General features: G+C 37.1%; 1 protein-coding gene across 6 annotated transcripts in view; it reads right to left on the bottom strand.

Annotated features, from left to right (window-relative positions):
* The window catches only part of LOC128892957 (uncharacterized), a 628453-nt gene that overhangs the window by 271303 nt on the left and 342581 nt on the right, over positions 1-14569 (bottom strand). For 5 of the 6 annotated variants that reach the window (XR_008461222.1, XM_054153641.1, XM_054153642.1 and 2 more), the window contains one exon: positions 11540-12981. Coding sequence is in view for 5 of the 6 variants with exons in the window: in XM_054153641.1 (XP_054009616.1) it covers positions 11540-11609 (70 nt within the window). In the remaining variant the exon portion in view is untranslated. The remainder of the gene's footprint in view (positions 1-11539; positions 12982-14569) is intronic. The other variant, XM_054153643.1, reaches the window with a different exon arrangement.

Here is a 14569-nt window from a genome sequence, read left to right as displayed (position 1 = left end):
CGATGTAGATGATGAAAATGATGATTGTATAATGTTGATAGTAACGATGTAGTGATGATGATGGTTATTACATTATAAAGACGATAATGTGATATCATATAACGTGGTATAACAATATAATATCATCACTATCATACTTCTATCACCATCATCATCATTACTATCCTCAATATTTCGAGAATAATTGTGATATCGCATTGCGTATACGTTACAAGAATCAATGAATCCTCATCTCCAAAGTATAGCTCCGTTTCATACAGCACTCGCATTCCGTAATTCCAAGAAATCGAACCACGCGCCACCGTTCGCATTTCCAAACGTACACGTCAACGTAAACGTGACGGCACAAATATGCGCAAGTCGCTTCCGTGATTGCTTAATAAGCCACTTGTTGCAATAATCGAACGGAAATAAAGCTGGCCCCCAAAACGGGAGGATTTAATAACGAGCCCGATGGTAACCGGGTTTAATTTTGGCATTCTCAGATGGAGTTGAAACGAGGTATGTTCTAAATCCACAATATCCGCCTCTCACTCCCCCTTCCGTAGCTATCCCCCGAACTCGGCATAATAACATCAGCTGCTACAACTTCAATAGAACGCCGCAACGTCCTTGCGGTGCGCTCCAAACCACCCCCCACTCCTAACGACGAACTTGAGTTTGGCAAATTGGGTTCTCGTCTAACAATCAACCACATTCCGCAAACGTGTAACACGTTTGCCTGTATATACAATTCTGGAACAGCTTCCTGCGAGATATCGGGATATCGGGATTGGGAGAGGAGCCGCTGAATAACGTTCGTATTTCTTCATCCGCCTCTACAATTGTTAACTACCGAGTACCCGATTTTGGGAGTAGAAGTGGTAGGATGTGGTTTTTTATTATGCGTGCTTTGATAGGTTCACACTTTCAGTAGGTGTGTTTTGTACGTTTCCAAGTATATTATTTGTTGATAGTTTAGTGTAGTTTGAAGTGGATGCTCAAAGTATTAGAACTGAGATATTTTTAAAAGATTAGTCAAAGAAAGTCATTTTGAAAAGATTGAGGAGGTATAATTCATTTGTGATGAATATCTCATATACTTCTAATAACAAAATATCTAATTCTATGTCCTAAACCAATATTTTTAAACTGCTTATAGATACAGTGTAACAAAAGTATAACTATATCGTAGTATCATATATAACATAAATTATGTATTTAATTTTTTAGTAGAAACATGTATTCCTCCAATATAATCTTTTTAAATATTAGTAATAGACACATTTTCAATATTATTAATAGTAACTTTCCCTTGACCATGCAATTTTTCTTCTTCAACGTATTAATAGTCATTTTCGACGTCATTATTATGCATATCTAATTTGTGTAGTAATTAATCTTCGTCAATCTCGACAAATTTATTCATATAAAATTTGCTTGGCATATGAATATTAATAATAGGAAATTATGAATGGCTCGTATCGGTATAATTTATATAATAATATCACACTTTAGCATCTCGGTCCTCTTGAATAAAAATATTTTTTAAGAGAAGTGAGACTATGACTACGAAATAGCAAAATGTGATACGGACAGACTTTAGACGTTTATGCAAATTCAAATTTTCACAGATGCAGATACAAAATTCAAACTTTAATCAAAGTATATCTTATCATGTATATTATTATTGATATTTTACGTAATTTTGCACTCGTGCACATTTTCACAGATTTCCTCCAATTTTCACCTGTCATAAATGCATAAACATCCGCAGTCCAGTTATGGAACACTCTTGTACATATTTATACAGGGTGTTCAGGCTATTATGCGTTGTTCTCGTAAATGGTACACATGACAAAAGAATGAAAGAGGAAAAATTTATATTGTTTTTTGTGTGCAATGTAACCAGGTATATAGATCTTTCGTATTTGTACTATTTTCTGAGAAATGAAGGTGACCTTCAGTTTTTTTAAATAGAATGGTATATTTTTTGTACAAAAATATGGGAGAGTATCGAGTTTTCAATAAAAAAGTATTGTTCTTTATTAGCCCTAGACCTAATAGGTAACGAGTAATTTCACTTTGAAAATTTTCTTAACGTAATATCAAGATGGAGATTCAACCTTATCACAGATTTCCGCGGGACAGCGATGTGTACAGGCATGGAGCTCTTGATGAAGTGCTAGGTGACAGGGATGATGTTTTTCTTTACGAAGAATTCGTAGTACACTTGTTTGAATCTCTATCTTGATATTACGTTAAGAAAATGTTCAAGTAGTAAAGTGACATTACTCGTTACCTATTAGGTTTAGGGCTAATAAAGGTCAATACTTTTTATTTAGAATTCGATACTCCGCCATATTTTTGTACAAAAAAAATACCATTCCATTTAAAAAATTGAACGTCACCTTCATTTCTCAGAAAATTGTACAAATACGAAAGATCTATATACTTGGTTACATTGCACACAAAAAACAGTAGAAATTTTTCCTCTTTTATTTTTTTGTCATATGTACCACTTATGAGAAAAACGCTGGCTAGTAATAGTCTGAACACACTGCATATGTATAAAGCTATATTCCAGAAGAATATATTCACCGGAGCTCGTTCACTTGAAATATGATTTATCTTAATCCCAAGTGTTAATGGAGTTATCGAAACGGCTAGTTTAATCCCCAAGAATAGACGGAAACAGCAAAATCGTACATTACATGGATTCCATTTCTGCATTCGTGTGGTTCGCCATTATCACCTCAAATGGGAACTATCACGAAACTGTATTAGAAATGTTAGTCACGTACCGCTCTTATCCAGAAACTAGACTGAAGTAATCCACGCTATTCTATGATAGTGTTTGCAAACAGTCAGTTTGGGTACACACGAGGGATAAACCGTTCAAAGTAAACAGTTAAATGTGAAATGCAGCTGTAAAAAGAATCGAGTAGGTTAACGATTTCCCAGCGTTGCCCCTCTAACAGTTCCATTAAGGGGGGACACCACATTAGCTAACCAAATATTAATGTGTTTTTCTTAATTTACTTACAAATTTTATTCATTTTCAAAGTTTACTTTTAAACTAGATTGATTGTGTTTTATTAAGTTCTACTGATCTATACTAAAGCCTCTACGTCACGGAATATTGAAGATAATTAGTTAACCATTTTTTTAGAATTAGTTAGAATGTGGATTATTATTTATACAAAACTACAACGGTTTGTATTGAACTGCTTTTGTTTAAATAATGTTCAAAGTTGACCTCTAAACCAGAATGTTTGCTTTTACTAAATTCTATTGTTCTATACTAAAGTTTTTATGTCATACAATATTAAAGATACTTAGTTAACAATTTTTGAACAATTAGTTAGAATGTCGATAAACATTTATACAAAACCACGATGGTTTATATTGAACTGTTTTTGTTTAAATAATTTTCACAGTTCATCCCTAAATCAGAATGTTTGGTTTTACTAAGTTTCACTGATCTATACTACAATTTTTATTTCATAGAATATTAAAGATACTTAGTTAACAATTTTTGTATAATTAGTTAGAATGTCGATAAACATTTATACAAAACCACCATAATTTATATTCAACTTCTTTTGTTTAAATAATTTTCAAGTTTTTGTTCAATTTTTGTTGAACTTCGGAAATATTATAAGCATATTTTAAAGTATACTTGGACATTTTTTATTATTCATTTCACAAAGAATTCTTCGAAATAGCACATTTTCTTCGAAACTGATCTCTGTGTTAAAATTTCTTACAATTACGGTTTTTATAACATACAAAATTTCAAGTCAGTTCTTAAATTGCATTCTGATTAAAATTGAAAAAATCCACGTGAAAATCTGTACGCCCATCAATGGTCTCTGTTAAAATTATAAAATTTTGCGATTATATATGAAATTTATATATGAATATACGATTCATATATAAATTTTCTTCATAAGAAAAAGTTACGAAGACCACATAAAACTTGGCCTCCTAATGTGCTTTCTCCCCTTAAAAAACCAAATGTAACACGCATCGTTTCGCCAAACATAAAATCATCCCTTTTCCCAGCTCTTAGAGTCATCCGCTGTGAATCGAACCACACAGAAATACCACACAGAAGTAGAAACATTCCAATACGGCGCCCAAAGAAACACGAGACGAAGACGAACGATTGATGTCGCGTGCCAAACTCGAGCACGACGGTGTTAACTAATTATTAGTAAATGAGCTGTCGCTTAAAAATGCAATTTTCCAGCTAGGCTACCGTTGGAAAGTTCGCCTCTATGGAATTTCCCAGACACCTCGTCTCTTGATCCCGGCCATGGATAGCTTGCATGAAAGCTCCTCGAAGACTGAGGGACGTCGTGGGGATGAGAAAAATTTGTTCAGCTAATTCGGGTAACGTTTATTCCCCCAAAGCTAACAGCACGACCGTGGGAGAAGGGGTTCAGGGCTGGAATAACGTGTTAATTAGAGAGACCGGATAATTGAGTTTGGAGTTCTTCAGCCCGCCACGATTCCCTGCGCGATATTACTAGTACAATCACGTTGTTGCTCGATTAAAGCGACCCCTGATCAACGAGAGATAAATCGAATGCCTGGTATTTTCGTTGGGTTTTAATCTCATTAAGCGAACCTGCCGCGGGAAGCGTTTTTATTCGCGGAGATTTCGCGACGTGAAACGCGATACTGTTAGGCGGAACGTATTATACAGGGTGGTTCGTTAATACGCGGGCGGTTTTTTAAAGGTGTCGGATTATAGGAGATACTATCGATGTATTCTTGCGGTGCCGGCTACTGACCGGCTACGTCGATGTTTATTGTTTCCTTTGTTCGGCGAGGCTGACGTGTAACGCGACAAGGTCTATTTACATGCATCCGTAACGTGTCAGTTCCGTTTCCGTACCGTATCAGTAACATCACCCCGGGTCCACACTACGCGAACATTGGTTTGCGTACATCGTTCGTGAACATGGTAGCTAACCCTGTTATTCACCGGTTTTCGCCGTAGTGTGGACGAGAAATAGCAGAGTTGGCTAACAAATGACTCTCCTAATAGGTGTAAAATCGTAAAAGTAGCACCGCTGGGTTAGGCGAAAACTGTGTTCGCGAACGAAATTCAGCGATCCACGAGGTGGTGGATATTCTTTCCAACTGTGGGTACATACTCCAAAGGGATAATATGCGTGACCGAAGTTAACATTATTTTCTTATTACTCATTCATGTTTGTATATTTTTTGTTGTATCTTGATGAAAGTATATGCAATATATTGGCGAGATTTTCCTGATAAAATTGGCACCAAACACGATGCAATTCAGACAACTTTAAGTTTCGTTTACAATATGCAATATTTTTATAATATTAATACTTGATTTTGTAAGCCAGTAACCGATTAGAAAGTCTCTTCGAAAATAGGAAACGGATTGTAAAATTCTTGTCAGGAGATAATTAGGGCCTATGGAAAAACTAGGTAAGTTTTATAGCTACGTGAACCTGATACCCTACTTTTCAAAAATACATTTTTTTTATGGAAAATAATAGCATTTCGTTTGTACTTGATCGTACCATCAATAGTTTCATTTGTACTTTCATCAATGGGTAGTATGAACAAGTGTTAATATTTATTATAAAAAAAATACCTATTACTTATAAGCGAAATTCAAAATTGTCTGAATTGCGTCGTGTTTGATATCATTTTTATCAGAATAATCTCGCCAATATATTGCTTATATTTTCATCATGATACAACAAAAAAAGCATAAAAATTTGAATGAATATTAAGGAACTAATATTAACTACGGTCACGCATATTATCCCTTTGGAATATCTGCCGGCAGGTGGTAGTAAACGGTCGTTTGCTTTCGAGCATTTCTAACCATAGAGGGGATGCGGATCGCCCGAATCCACAAAATAACATCAGTTTCACAGGAGTACAAACATCGTAAATGTTCGCCGGCATGTTAGCGACAGTAAGAACACCATTGCGAACGTTTTTAGGCTATGTTCTTGTTCATGTTCGCCGCAATGTGGACTCGGGGTCACGGTGTCGGACGTGTGTGAACACGCCCATTCAAAAACAACAGAAGAATACTTAAATTATTTAAAATCACTGACACTGATGGAACATTACGGAACTGACACGTTACGGATATGTGTAAATAGACCTTTAGCGTGTAGTGAACGTCGATCGATGAATGAAGTGTCTACTTCGAAGGTGACCTCGGTATTATTTAGTTTTCCGTTCCTAATACAACAAAGATTCCAGTATGCACCTAGATCAACACCAACTTACAATGACGAACACGCCTAAAATTCTTGGTCTAACCTTTGACAATACACACACCTGGATCCCATTTTTATAAAACCTTAAAACCGAATGCCTCAAAAGACTAAATATATTAAAAGTCATCGCATCTAAAAATTGGAGAGCTGAATTTTAAGTTTTAATTAAATCATATAAAGCCTTAGTTCTATCCAAGCTCGACTAATGGATCAATTGTATATAGCTCTGCGAAATCAAGTACTTTATAAATACTATCGCTCATACATAACGCGGGAGCCAGAATAGCAACTGGGGCTTACTGCACTAGTCCGATCACTGCGATCTTAAGCGAAGCTAACATTCCACCGTTAGAAATCAGAAGAAAACAACTGAGCTTATCATATGCAACATCTAAAATGTCAACGCCTTCAAATCCTGTCTATAAACAAATAACAACCGATAAATTTAGCAATGTTTTTGGAAAGAAACCTAATCTACCGAAACCTTTGAATTTTCGCCTAAGAGAATATCTAATGGACCTAAATATCAACACACTACTCGTCGCACCAGGGAAACACTACAAATCTCCACCGTGGACAATAGAAACCCCCCTTATAATCGACAAATTTTTAAAAGTAGGCAGAGATATTAATCCTAACATCGTCAAAACACTATATATCGAAATAACAAATGAATACCAAAATCACAAACAAATTTTTACAGACGGTTCATAATCCCCCCAACGGACCGGATGTGCAGTATGCCCCCTGACATAGATCTAAAATTCAAACTCCCAGATGCATTTACAGTTTTTAGCAGTTAGGCATTCGCAGTTTAACAAGGCTTAAAGTACATAGAGAAAGAAACACACAACAAATTTATTATATTTTCAGACTCCAAAAGTGTAATATTGGCTTTACAAAACTGTGAAGCAGGGACACAACAATCCGAAACATCATCGAATTAAATGCTAGACTTAGTCATAATAGAATAGAAATACTGTATTCTTGGATACCCTCCCATGTTAACATCGAAGGCAACGAGAAGGCCGACATAGCAGCAAAAGCTGCTGCTTCTAGCACAGCCGAAATAACCAACTATCCTGTCTCCTACAAGGATCTTCAAAAATTTTTCACTAAAGCGATCACAGACGGGTGAAATGAGGAATGGAAAAATTCAAAACCGTCAAAGCTTCATAAAATAAGAGACAATACAAGTGTAATAAACCCAGTTTGGCGACTAAACAGGAAAGATCAAGTAAAACTAACACGAGTAAGAATAGGTCACACCATCTGGTCGCACTCGTACCTCATAACCAAAACCGAACCAAATAACTGCGATACTTGCAGGATTCAAAACTCCATTGAACATATACTGGTTACTTGCCCAAAGTACAACACGAAGAGGACACAATTTGAGTTACCCAATTCACTGAACGTACTACAAGAAGAGGACTCCTGCAAACAGACATTAAGCTTCCTAAAAGATATTGGACTGTACCACTTAATATAGACTTATTCTACTAACTCGTTACTGTGGTCACTAATAACCTTAGAAGGTGCATGTAACCTAAAGCATAAAACAAAAAAAAAAACAGATTCCAGTATCTCGGAATTCTACGCAGCTAAAAAAGGCTGGAAGCAAAGGATCCCTTGAAAATTGCTTACTCCTTTCTTGTTGATTTTTGTAAGCGATTGTTATGAACATCTTTGTGAGCACGGTTTATGCAGCGATCGCTGTACCTAAGTTCAGAGTTTTGCAGATTTTAGACTTCGAATAAGAAACAAATCTCCAAGATTTCATTGCGAATAACGAATAATGTTTTCTCGAATAAAGTTATTATTCGATATTCACAAATAAAATTGGCAAAAAAGATTCGCCTAATTTCAGACTTCTGTAAATTTCACTTCGAATAAAAAACAAATTTCGAAGATTTCATTGCGAATAACGAATAACTTTTCCTCAAATAAAGTTATTATTCGTTACTCATAAATAAAATTAGGAAAAATGATTCACCTAACCTCAGAGTTGTGCAGGTATGTCTTTGAATAACAAACAAATCTCCATGATTTCATTTGGAGTAACGAATAATTCCTCTCTGCAATTAGGGCTTTATTCGTCATTCACGAATGAATCCGGGGGATTCGCCATTCCCTGGAGCGCTCTAACTATGGTGTTCAATGTGCGTTGCAAAATTTCAAAGGTGGCGAATATGTAATGAGTTAAAGGAATATACATTAATTGATTTTTTTAATTTCAATTTTTCTCAATAATATTAGTTGTTTATGAAATAATAATTATGTCGTATGTCGAGGAGATTTCATTAAAGATATTACTTTCATTCACCTACGTTAGAGAATTTTTGTTCGCTTTTTTAAAATTATTAATATTGTTAGTTCTCTCATCAGTACAAACGATTAATACTATTCTATGTACTTATGTACATTTTGTTTACATCAATGATTGCTTTTTGAAATACTAAATTGACACCGTTTCTGAGATACTGATCTGTATTTGTAGAAACATATGTAATTATTTCGCAACATTACATGCAGTTTGGTGAGTTAGGTTAATTTTGATTTGTTGTTATCGTAAATGCCATCTGCCATTAGATGTTATCAGTTACGCCACGCGTAGAATAATGATAGTTAGTACCCACGGTTATTTAGCAGCGTATATTTTGGTAATACACACGGTTGTAAATATTATTTTCGGAACAAATTATTTATTATAAATTGAGTTCTTCAAGAAACGTTCCGTTTCTTTACAAAGTTCATTTATTTTGTACAGTTTGTACTCGTAATTCTAATGTACCACGTATCATATTCCTTTATAGGACAAGTGATAATGAAATAGAAATTTCATATGGCTACGCTAATGTCAAGAGAGTAAAATAGCTGCGACCTTTCGTCTTTTAAAAATCAGATTAAAGTTCACACAACACAGTAAAAGCACATTCAGGTAGCCCATTATCTGTGAAACAGTAACCCCACCGACCCTATTATTCCAGGACGTGTCTTTATTAATACCCTAACTATTCTTCGCTCTCGTGCATCTGTTTCAAATGAATTGGCCTGGAACCATTTTAGCTGATTTATATAATTTCAGAGCTGAGCAAATTTAATTCCACGTAACCAATGAAGAATCCTCAAGACTTATTCCAGAAGAAAAAATAATTTGTCCTCGAAAGAAGTTATTATTCGTTAGTTGCGAATAAATTTAGCAAAAATTATTCACTTAATTTCAAACTTCTGCAGATTTCACTTCAAATGTTAAACAAATATCCATGATTTCATTGCGAATAACGAATAATTTTCCCTCGAATAAAGTTGTTATTCGTTACTCATAAATAAAATGAGCAAAAATGATTCACCTAATTCCAGACTTCTGCAAATTTAACTTTGAATAACAAATAAATCTCCATGATTTCATTGCGAATAACGAATAACTTTTCTCTGCAACAAGGCCTTTATTCGACAATACTTCTGGAGTGTTCCAACAACGGTGTTGTATGCGTCCTCCAATACAATGCTCGAGAATTGATACATATCAGTGCTAACGAGTATATCATCGATCCCATCGGCGCGGTGGTCGGAATAATCAATTCTTCCATACGTCGTTAGCGGTTGCGTTTCGTTGGAATTACTGGCAGGTTGCCTTCGCATCGAGCTGTCCAGCGATTGAAACTCCTTTATTCATGAATCCATTCATCGTATGGAAATCAACTAGAACGTGATAGCAATTAAAGGCCCTCGAGAACGCCTGGTTGGAACCGCTCTCTGTTTCCATAATCGCGAAAACGCTCGAGTACAGCTTCTTATCTAACCGTGTTCCCGCGATGCTGCGAGTTCTTCCGATAAGACTCGCGTGTCGCGGTTGTTCGATCAAAAAATTGCACGAATCGCCCCGAGTAAAACGCTCCGGCGTAATCGCTGGTAAACGTCAGTTTATCACAGGAGTTACGATTAACCACGGGATTAGGCCAATTCGGGATGCGTTGGAGCCGGGTAATCGAACGAATTACGTGGAACTTTGCACGAAATAGGTGTTAAGTACAGCCACGAGTATTAGGTTCGTGATACGAATGAGACTGTTTCGTGGATATTAATGCTAACGTTTCCATTAAGCTTTGAATGTTTACTTCGTGTCCAGGGTGTGCGTTGAAGAACATAACGCGTGTGTAGCTGTATGAATTTAAATTATTTATACAGGTTGAGTTTGATTTGCTACAATTTTAAACATTTATATTCCAAGGCCATCTGTAATGCCCCGACACTTGAAGGTTATGTTTTAATAAGCGATGGGTGTCTAAATTCAATTAGTTATAAGATCAATATTCTTAAGCAATACAGTAAAGTCTCCTTAAATGCACAAGCTCAGGACTGAACTTGTGTGTTTATCGTAGAGTTTCGAACGCGGACAGCGAATAAAGAAGGGGACGGAGCGAAAACACTAGGGTATGTCGGTGAGTGTTTTCGTTGCATTAATATTGTCTCACCAATATATCCGATCCCAGATCATGTTACACTACTCGGCGATCGAACTCCCGGACCCCTTAAGGGGTATACATTCCAGTGGTGAGGATGGTTTATGTGCATTTATCGTAAAGAAATGTGTGCATTTAAGGAGACTTTACTGTCTCTTATAATATTAAGGATACTTAAAATTTAAGAATCTCGATTAAAAACAGTTTAAATATTTTTTTGGTATTTTTTTCTGTAAAGGCCATCTAAAAAGGGAAATTTTGAAAAAAAGACAATTGAATTTCGACCATTATTAAGAAAGTTATGAGCGTAAAACCATTCAAAGAGCGGCTTTTTTTTTAAATTCAATATTTGTTGAACCAGTGATCAAAAAAATCTCAAAATTAACCAAGAAGCTTCTTTTGAAAGGTACTAAAAAATACCAAATAATTAAAAAAATAAGAAAACAAAATTGTTTAAACCGCCCAGTTGGCGTGCAATGCCCCACATACAATTTTCATTTTTCAACATTTCATATACCTGCGAAAGTACATTTTTGCATAAACATCCGCGGTCTATTCATACTCAAATAAACAGAAACGTCGCACGTAAAACTCTCATGGCGCCTCGTCCAATATCGAACCTGATCCAAAATATTCAATTTGGAAACCCGTCGAGGCACCTCTCGCAATTGCGCCCAGCCTTCAACATCCAAAAACAACGGGATCACAGGATCCAACGTGCCAACGCAAGTGCCAAGAGACTCGACACCGAAGAAACGTTTCCGAACCCTTTCCACGGTCCCAATATCCTCGAAACAAATGCAAACTCACCGGTCTGTCGCAAGAGGAACGTGATCAACGGCAGCACGACGCGAAACCATCTTCCAGGATGGTTCTTCATGCTATCGCTCTCTTCCGCTTCCACTTCCTCGCTACCTATCCTCTTCCACCGACCAAAGAAAAACCGACGAACAAGAGTCTCAAGCACACTTCCTCGGATCTCCTTATCAGTTACTCGCAGTGGTCGGAGTATACCGCGGAAACTGGATCCAAATACACCCACGTCACTGTCATGCTCTTCCGTCGTAGTTTATCCCCGCGCGGCATGCAAACCACGATCGAGAACCATAACTAATCGCGACCTACACTCTTCGAGCATCGAGATTACTGTGGCACTGGGGTATTTCACTCGTCGAAACCGGTTTGATCCCAGCCAGAAACGTGGTAATCACTGTTGTCTTTGAGCGTTAACGCAGATCGAAGCGTCACGACCTCTCCGGTTCTACCGGAGTAGGTGGGACAAGGAGGGAGGGAGAGATAGAGATAAAGAGAGCACCAGGAGAGGCTTCGTCGCGACGTCAGTCGATAAGGATTCTACGATTCTATCCAGGAGCTTTTCCCTGGATGACTGAAGAGGCGAGGATCCAACGCGACCGGCGGAATTGTATTATTCATCAGACACGCGGCTCGCTCCGAGCCAGGATTTACAATCGTGCATTATCGATTGCTCGAATCCATTTGTACGGGTTTTACCGACGGTGCCCGTAATTTCGATTCCCTGGAGTTTTAATATCGCACGGGGGAATCGACAACCCCTACGGGGACGAGCCGGAAGGGGAATTAAGCTTTCTCGTGCAGCAAGGAAGCTGCGTGCTCTACATCCGTCGATTAGAATCCGCTTTGGTCATAATTTGTGGTTAGTTGCACTTTGTCCCGACTGTGAATGGCTTCGGTTAGGTTCGCATCCAAACTGTGATACGCGAATCGATCTTTCTTTCGTCAAACAGGAATTTTTAATTGGTCTTTTTACTTCTGATTGGTGTGCTTCTATTAGATGATTGGTAAGTGGATGTCGCTGTGTTCGATTCTTTTTCTTTTGTTTTTATTTTGTCTCTTCCACTGTTACGTATAACGCTGGCGTCTTTTTAATTCTGATTAGTGTGTTTCTATTAGATGATTAATAAGTAAATATCACTGTGTTCAATTCTTTTTCTTTGGCTTTTATTTTCTCTTTTCCACTGTTACGTGTAACGCTGGCGCGGGACTGCAAATTAAAACGTACAAATGGACCCTCCGTGGCTGTCCATTTAAATCAAGCTTTGCGGGAAATCGTGCAGTTGTTCGCGTGCATCATGTTGCTCGATCGCGGGCTATTAAGCAGGCGTCATAGAGCACATTAATCGACCGTTAATTCCCACGTCCGAGCAGTCGTGTTTTGTTGGGTTGTACAGTTCCTGAAAGGCTGGCCCGCTGCTGTGTGATCCCTCACTGTCCTGGAACAGAAGAAGAATTATTTGGCTAGAGAGAGGTCCAAGTTCAAGCTCTCGTAGTGTTAAGAAATGAAATTTTTACGCGTTTTAATCGTTTTCCTATGCTTCGTTATGTATCGTTTTGATGACACTTGACGTGTGGGAGTTTCCAAGGTCAACAAATTTCAACTGAACCCTCTATGGACCGAATTTTGTTTCTGTAGACAACTTGCGAGGCATTTACTTTGATATTTTACGTTGACGATGCTGTCAAACGTTGTCAATATTGATATTGATTATCAGAGATATTATCCAGGGTGCCCTAGTATAAGTGTAAAAACCGAAATTGATGGAAAGGATAGCTGAGACGATTCTGAACAACAATTTCCTTTGCAAAAATGTCGTGCGGTGTTTCGTTTTTGAATTATTAACGAAAAACCACCGACCAATCACAGCGCACGAGTAGCGCGCGCTCAGCCGCAAGAGGCTGGCCTGATGGCTGGCCTGACGGCTGGCCCAATGGCTGACGCGAGGGTCCTGGCTTGAGCCAGCCTTTTGCAGCTGAATACGCGCTGTGGTTGGTCGGTGCTTTTTCGTTAATAATTCAAAAACGAAGCACCGCACAACATTTTTGCAAAGGAAATTGTTGTTCAGAATCGTCTCAGCTAACCCCGTTTCCAGTTCTTACACATAATTATACAGGGTGTCTCAGAATTAACGACCTACACGTCATCTTGTGAACAAACTGAAATTATTTGGTTAAATGTCGGTATATTAGCGTTTGACCTTAAGAGACATAATATTTATACACATTAATCGTTTTTGTATGTTTCGTTAAGTATCGTTATGAAGGAATTTGATATGTAAGAGTTTTCGAGCTCAACGATTACAATTTCGAATTTAAAAATTAAAAATGATGGAAGGAGGGGTTGTTATGCTATACCTTCACAAATATTTCACGTGTAAAAAAGTAATTCTTCAACGATGTTAAAAATTTAACAAAATGAAAGAGTTCGAAATAAAAGACTTTCTAAAGTCTATTTCGCAACTATTTTGCAAAAACAAGTTTCACTCTCATTAATGTCTTTTAATTCTATTAATAGTAAAATTCATTCGCAGATTCGTAATAAACTCTTTGACGTTGTATCAAAATTGGATTCTACGAGAGTTCGAAATGGTTTGTCATGCAAATCATTTTGCAGTGGTCTGAATAAATGATAGTGAGAGGATGCTGAGCAAGTCAAAGGATCGCCTCGTGAACGAGCTAGGAGTGGAACGCGTGTTGACACCCAATCCAATTTCCTTTTTGCAGTCAGCGCATACAGAATTCGGATGATAAGTGTTGAGATCATTCAAAGACGATGCAGGGTTTTAATAATGCATGTTTGAGAACAACCGACTTCCTTTTCAAGCCCTTCAAAAAAGAATTCCTCGTTCCGTTATTGAAATACTTTGCGACAGATAAAACAAGCAAATCAAGATAGAATTTTATATTCTCTAAACCTTTATAATAAATTAAAGAGAAAAATTCAATTATCAAAAGCGATCATTGTTAGCATCTAATGATCATTTTTGTTTATCAAAATATCATAGAATGTTATATGCTCTACAT

Source organism: Hylaeus anthracinus, unplaced genomic scaffold, assembly GCF_026225885.1.
Source record: "Hylaeus anthracinus isolate JK02 unplaced genomic scaffold, UHH_iyHylAnth1.0_haploid 2, whole genome shotgun sequence".
NCBI lineage: Eukaryota > Metazoa > Arthropoda > Insecta > Hymenoptera > Colletidae > Hylaeus > Hylaeus anthracinus.
The sequence above is the reverse complement of the archived record's forward strand: the minus strand, read 5'-3'. Positions and strand labels throughout refer to the sequence as shown.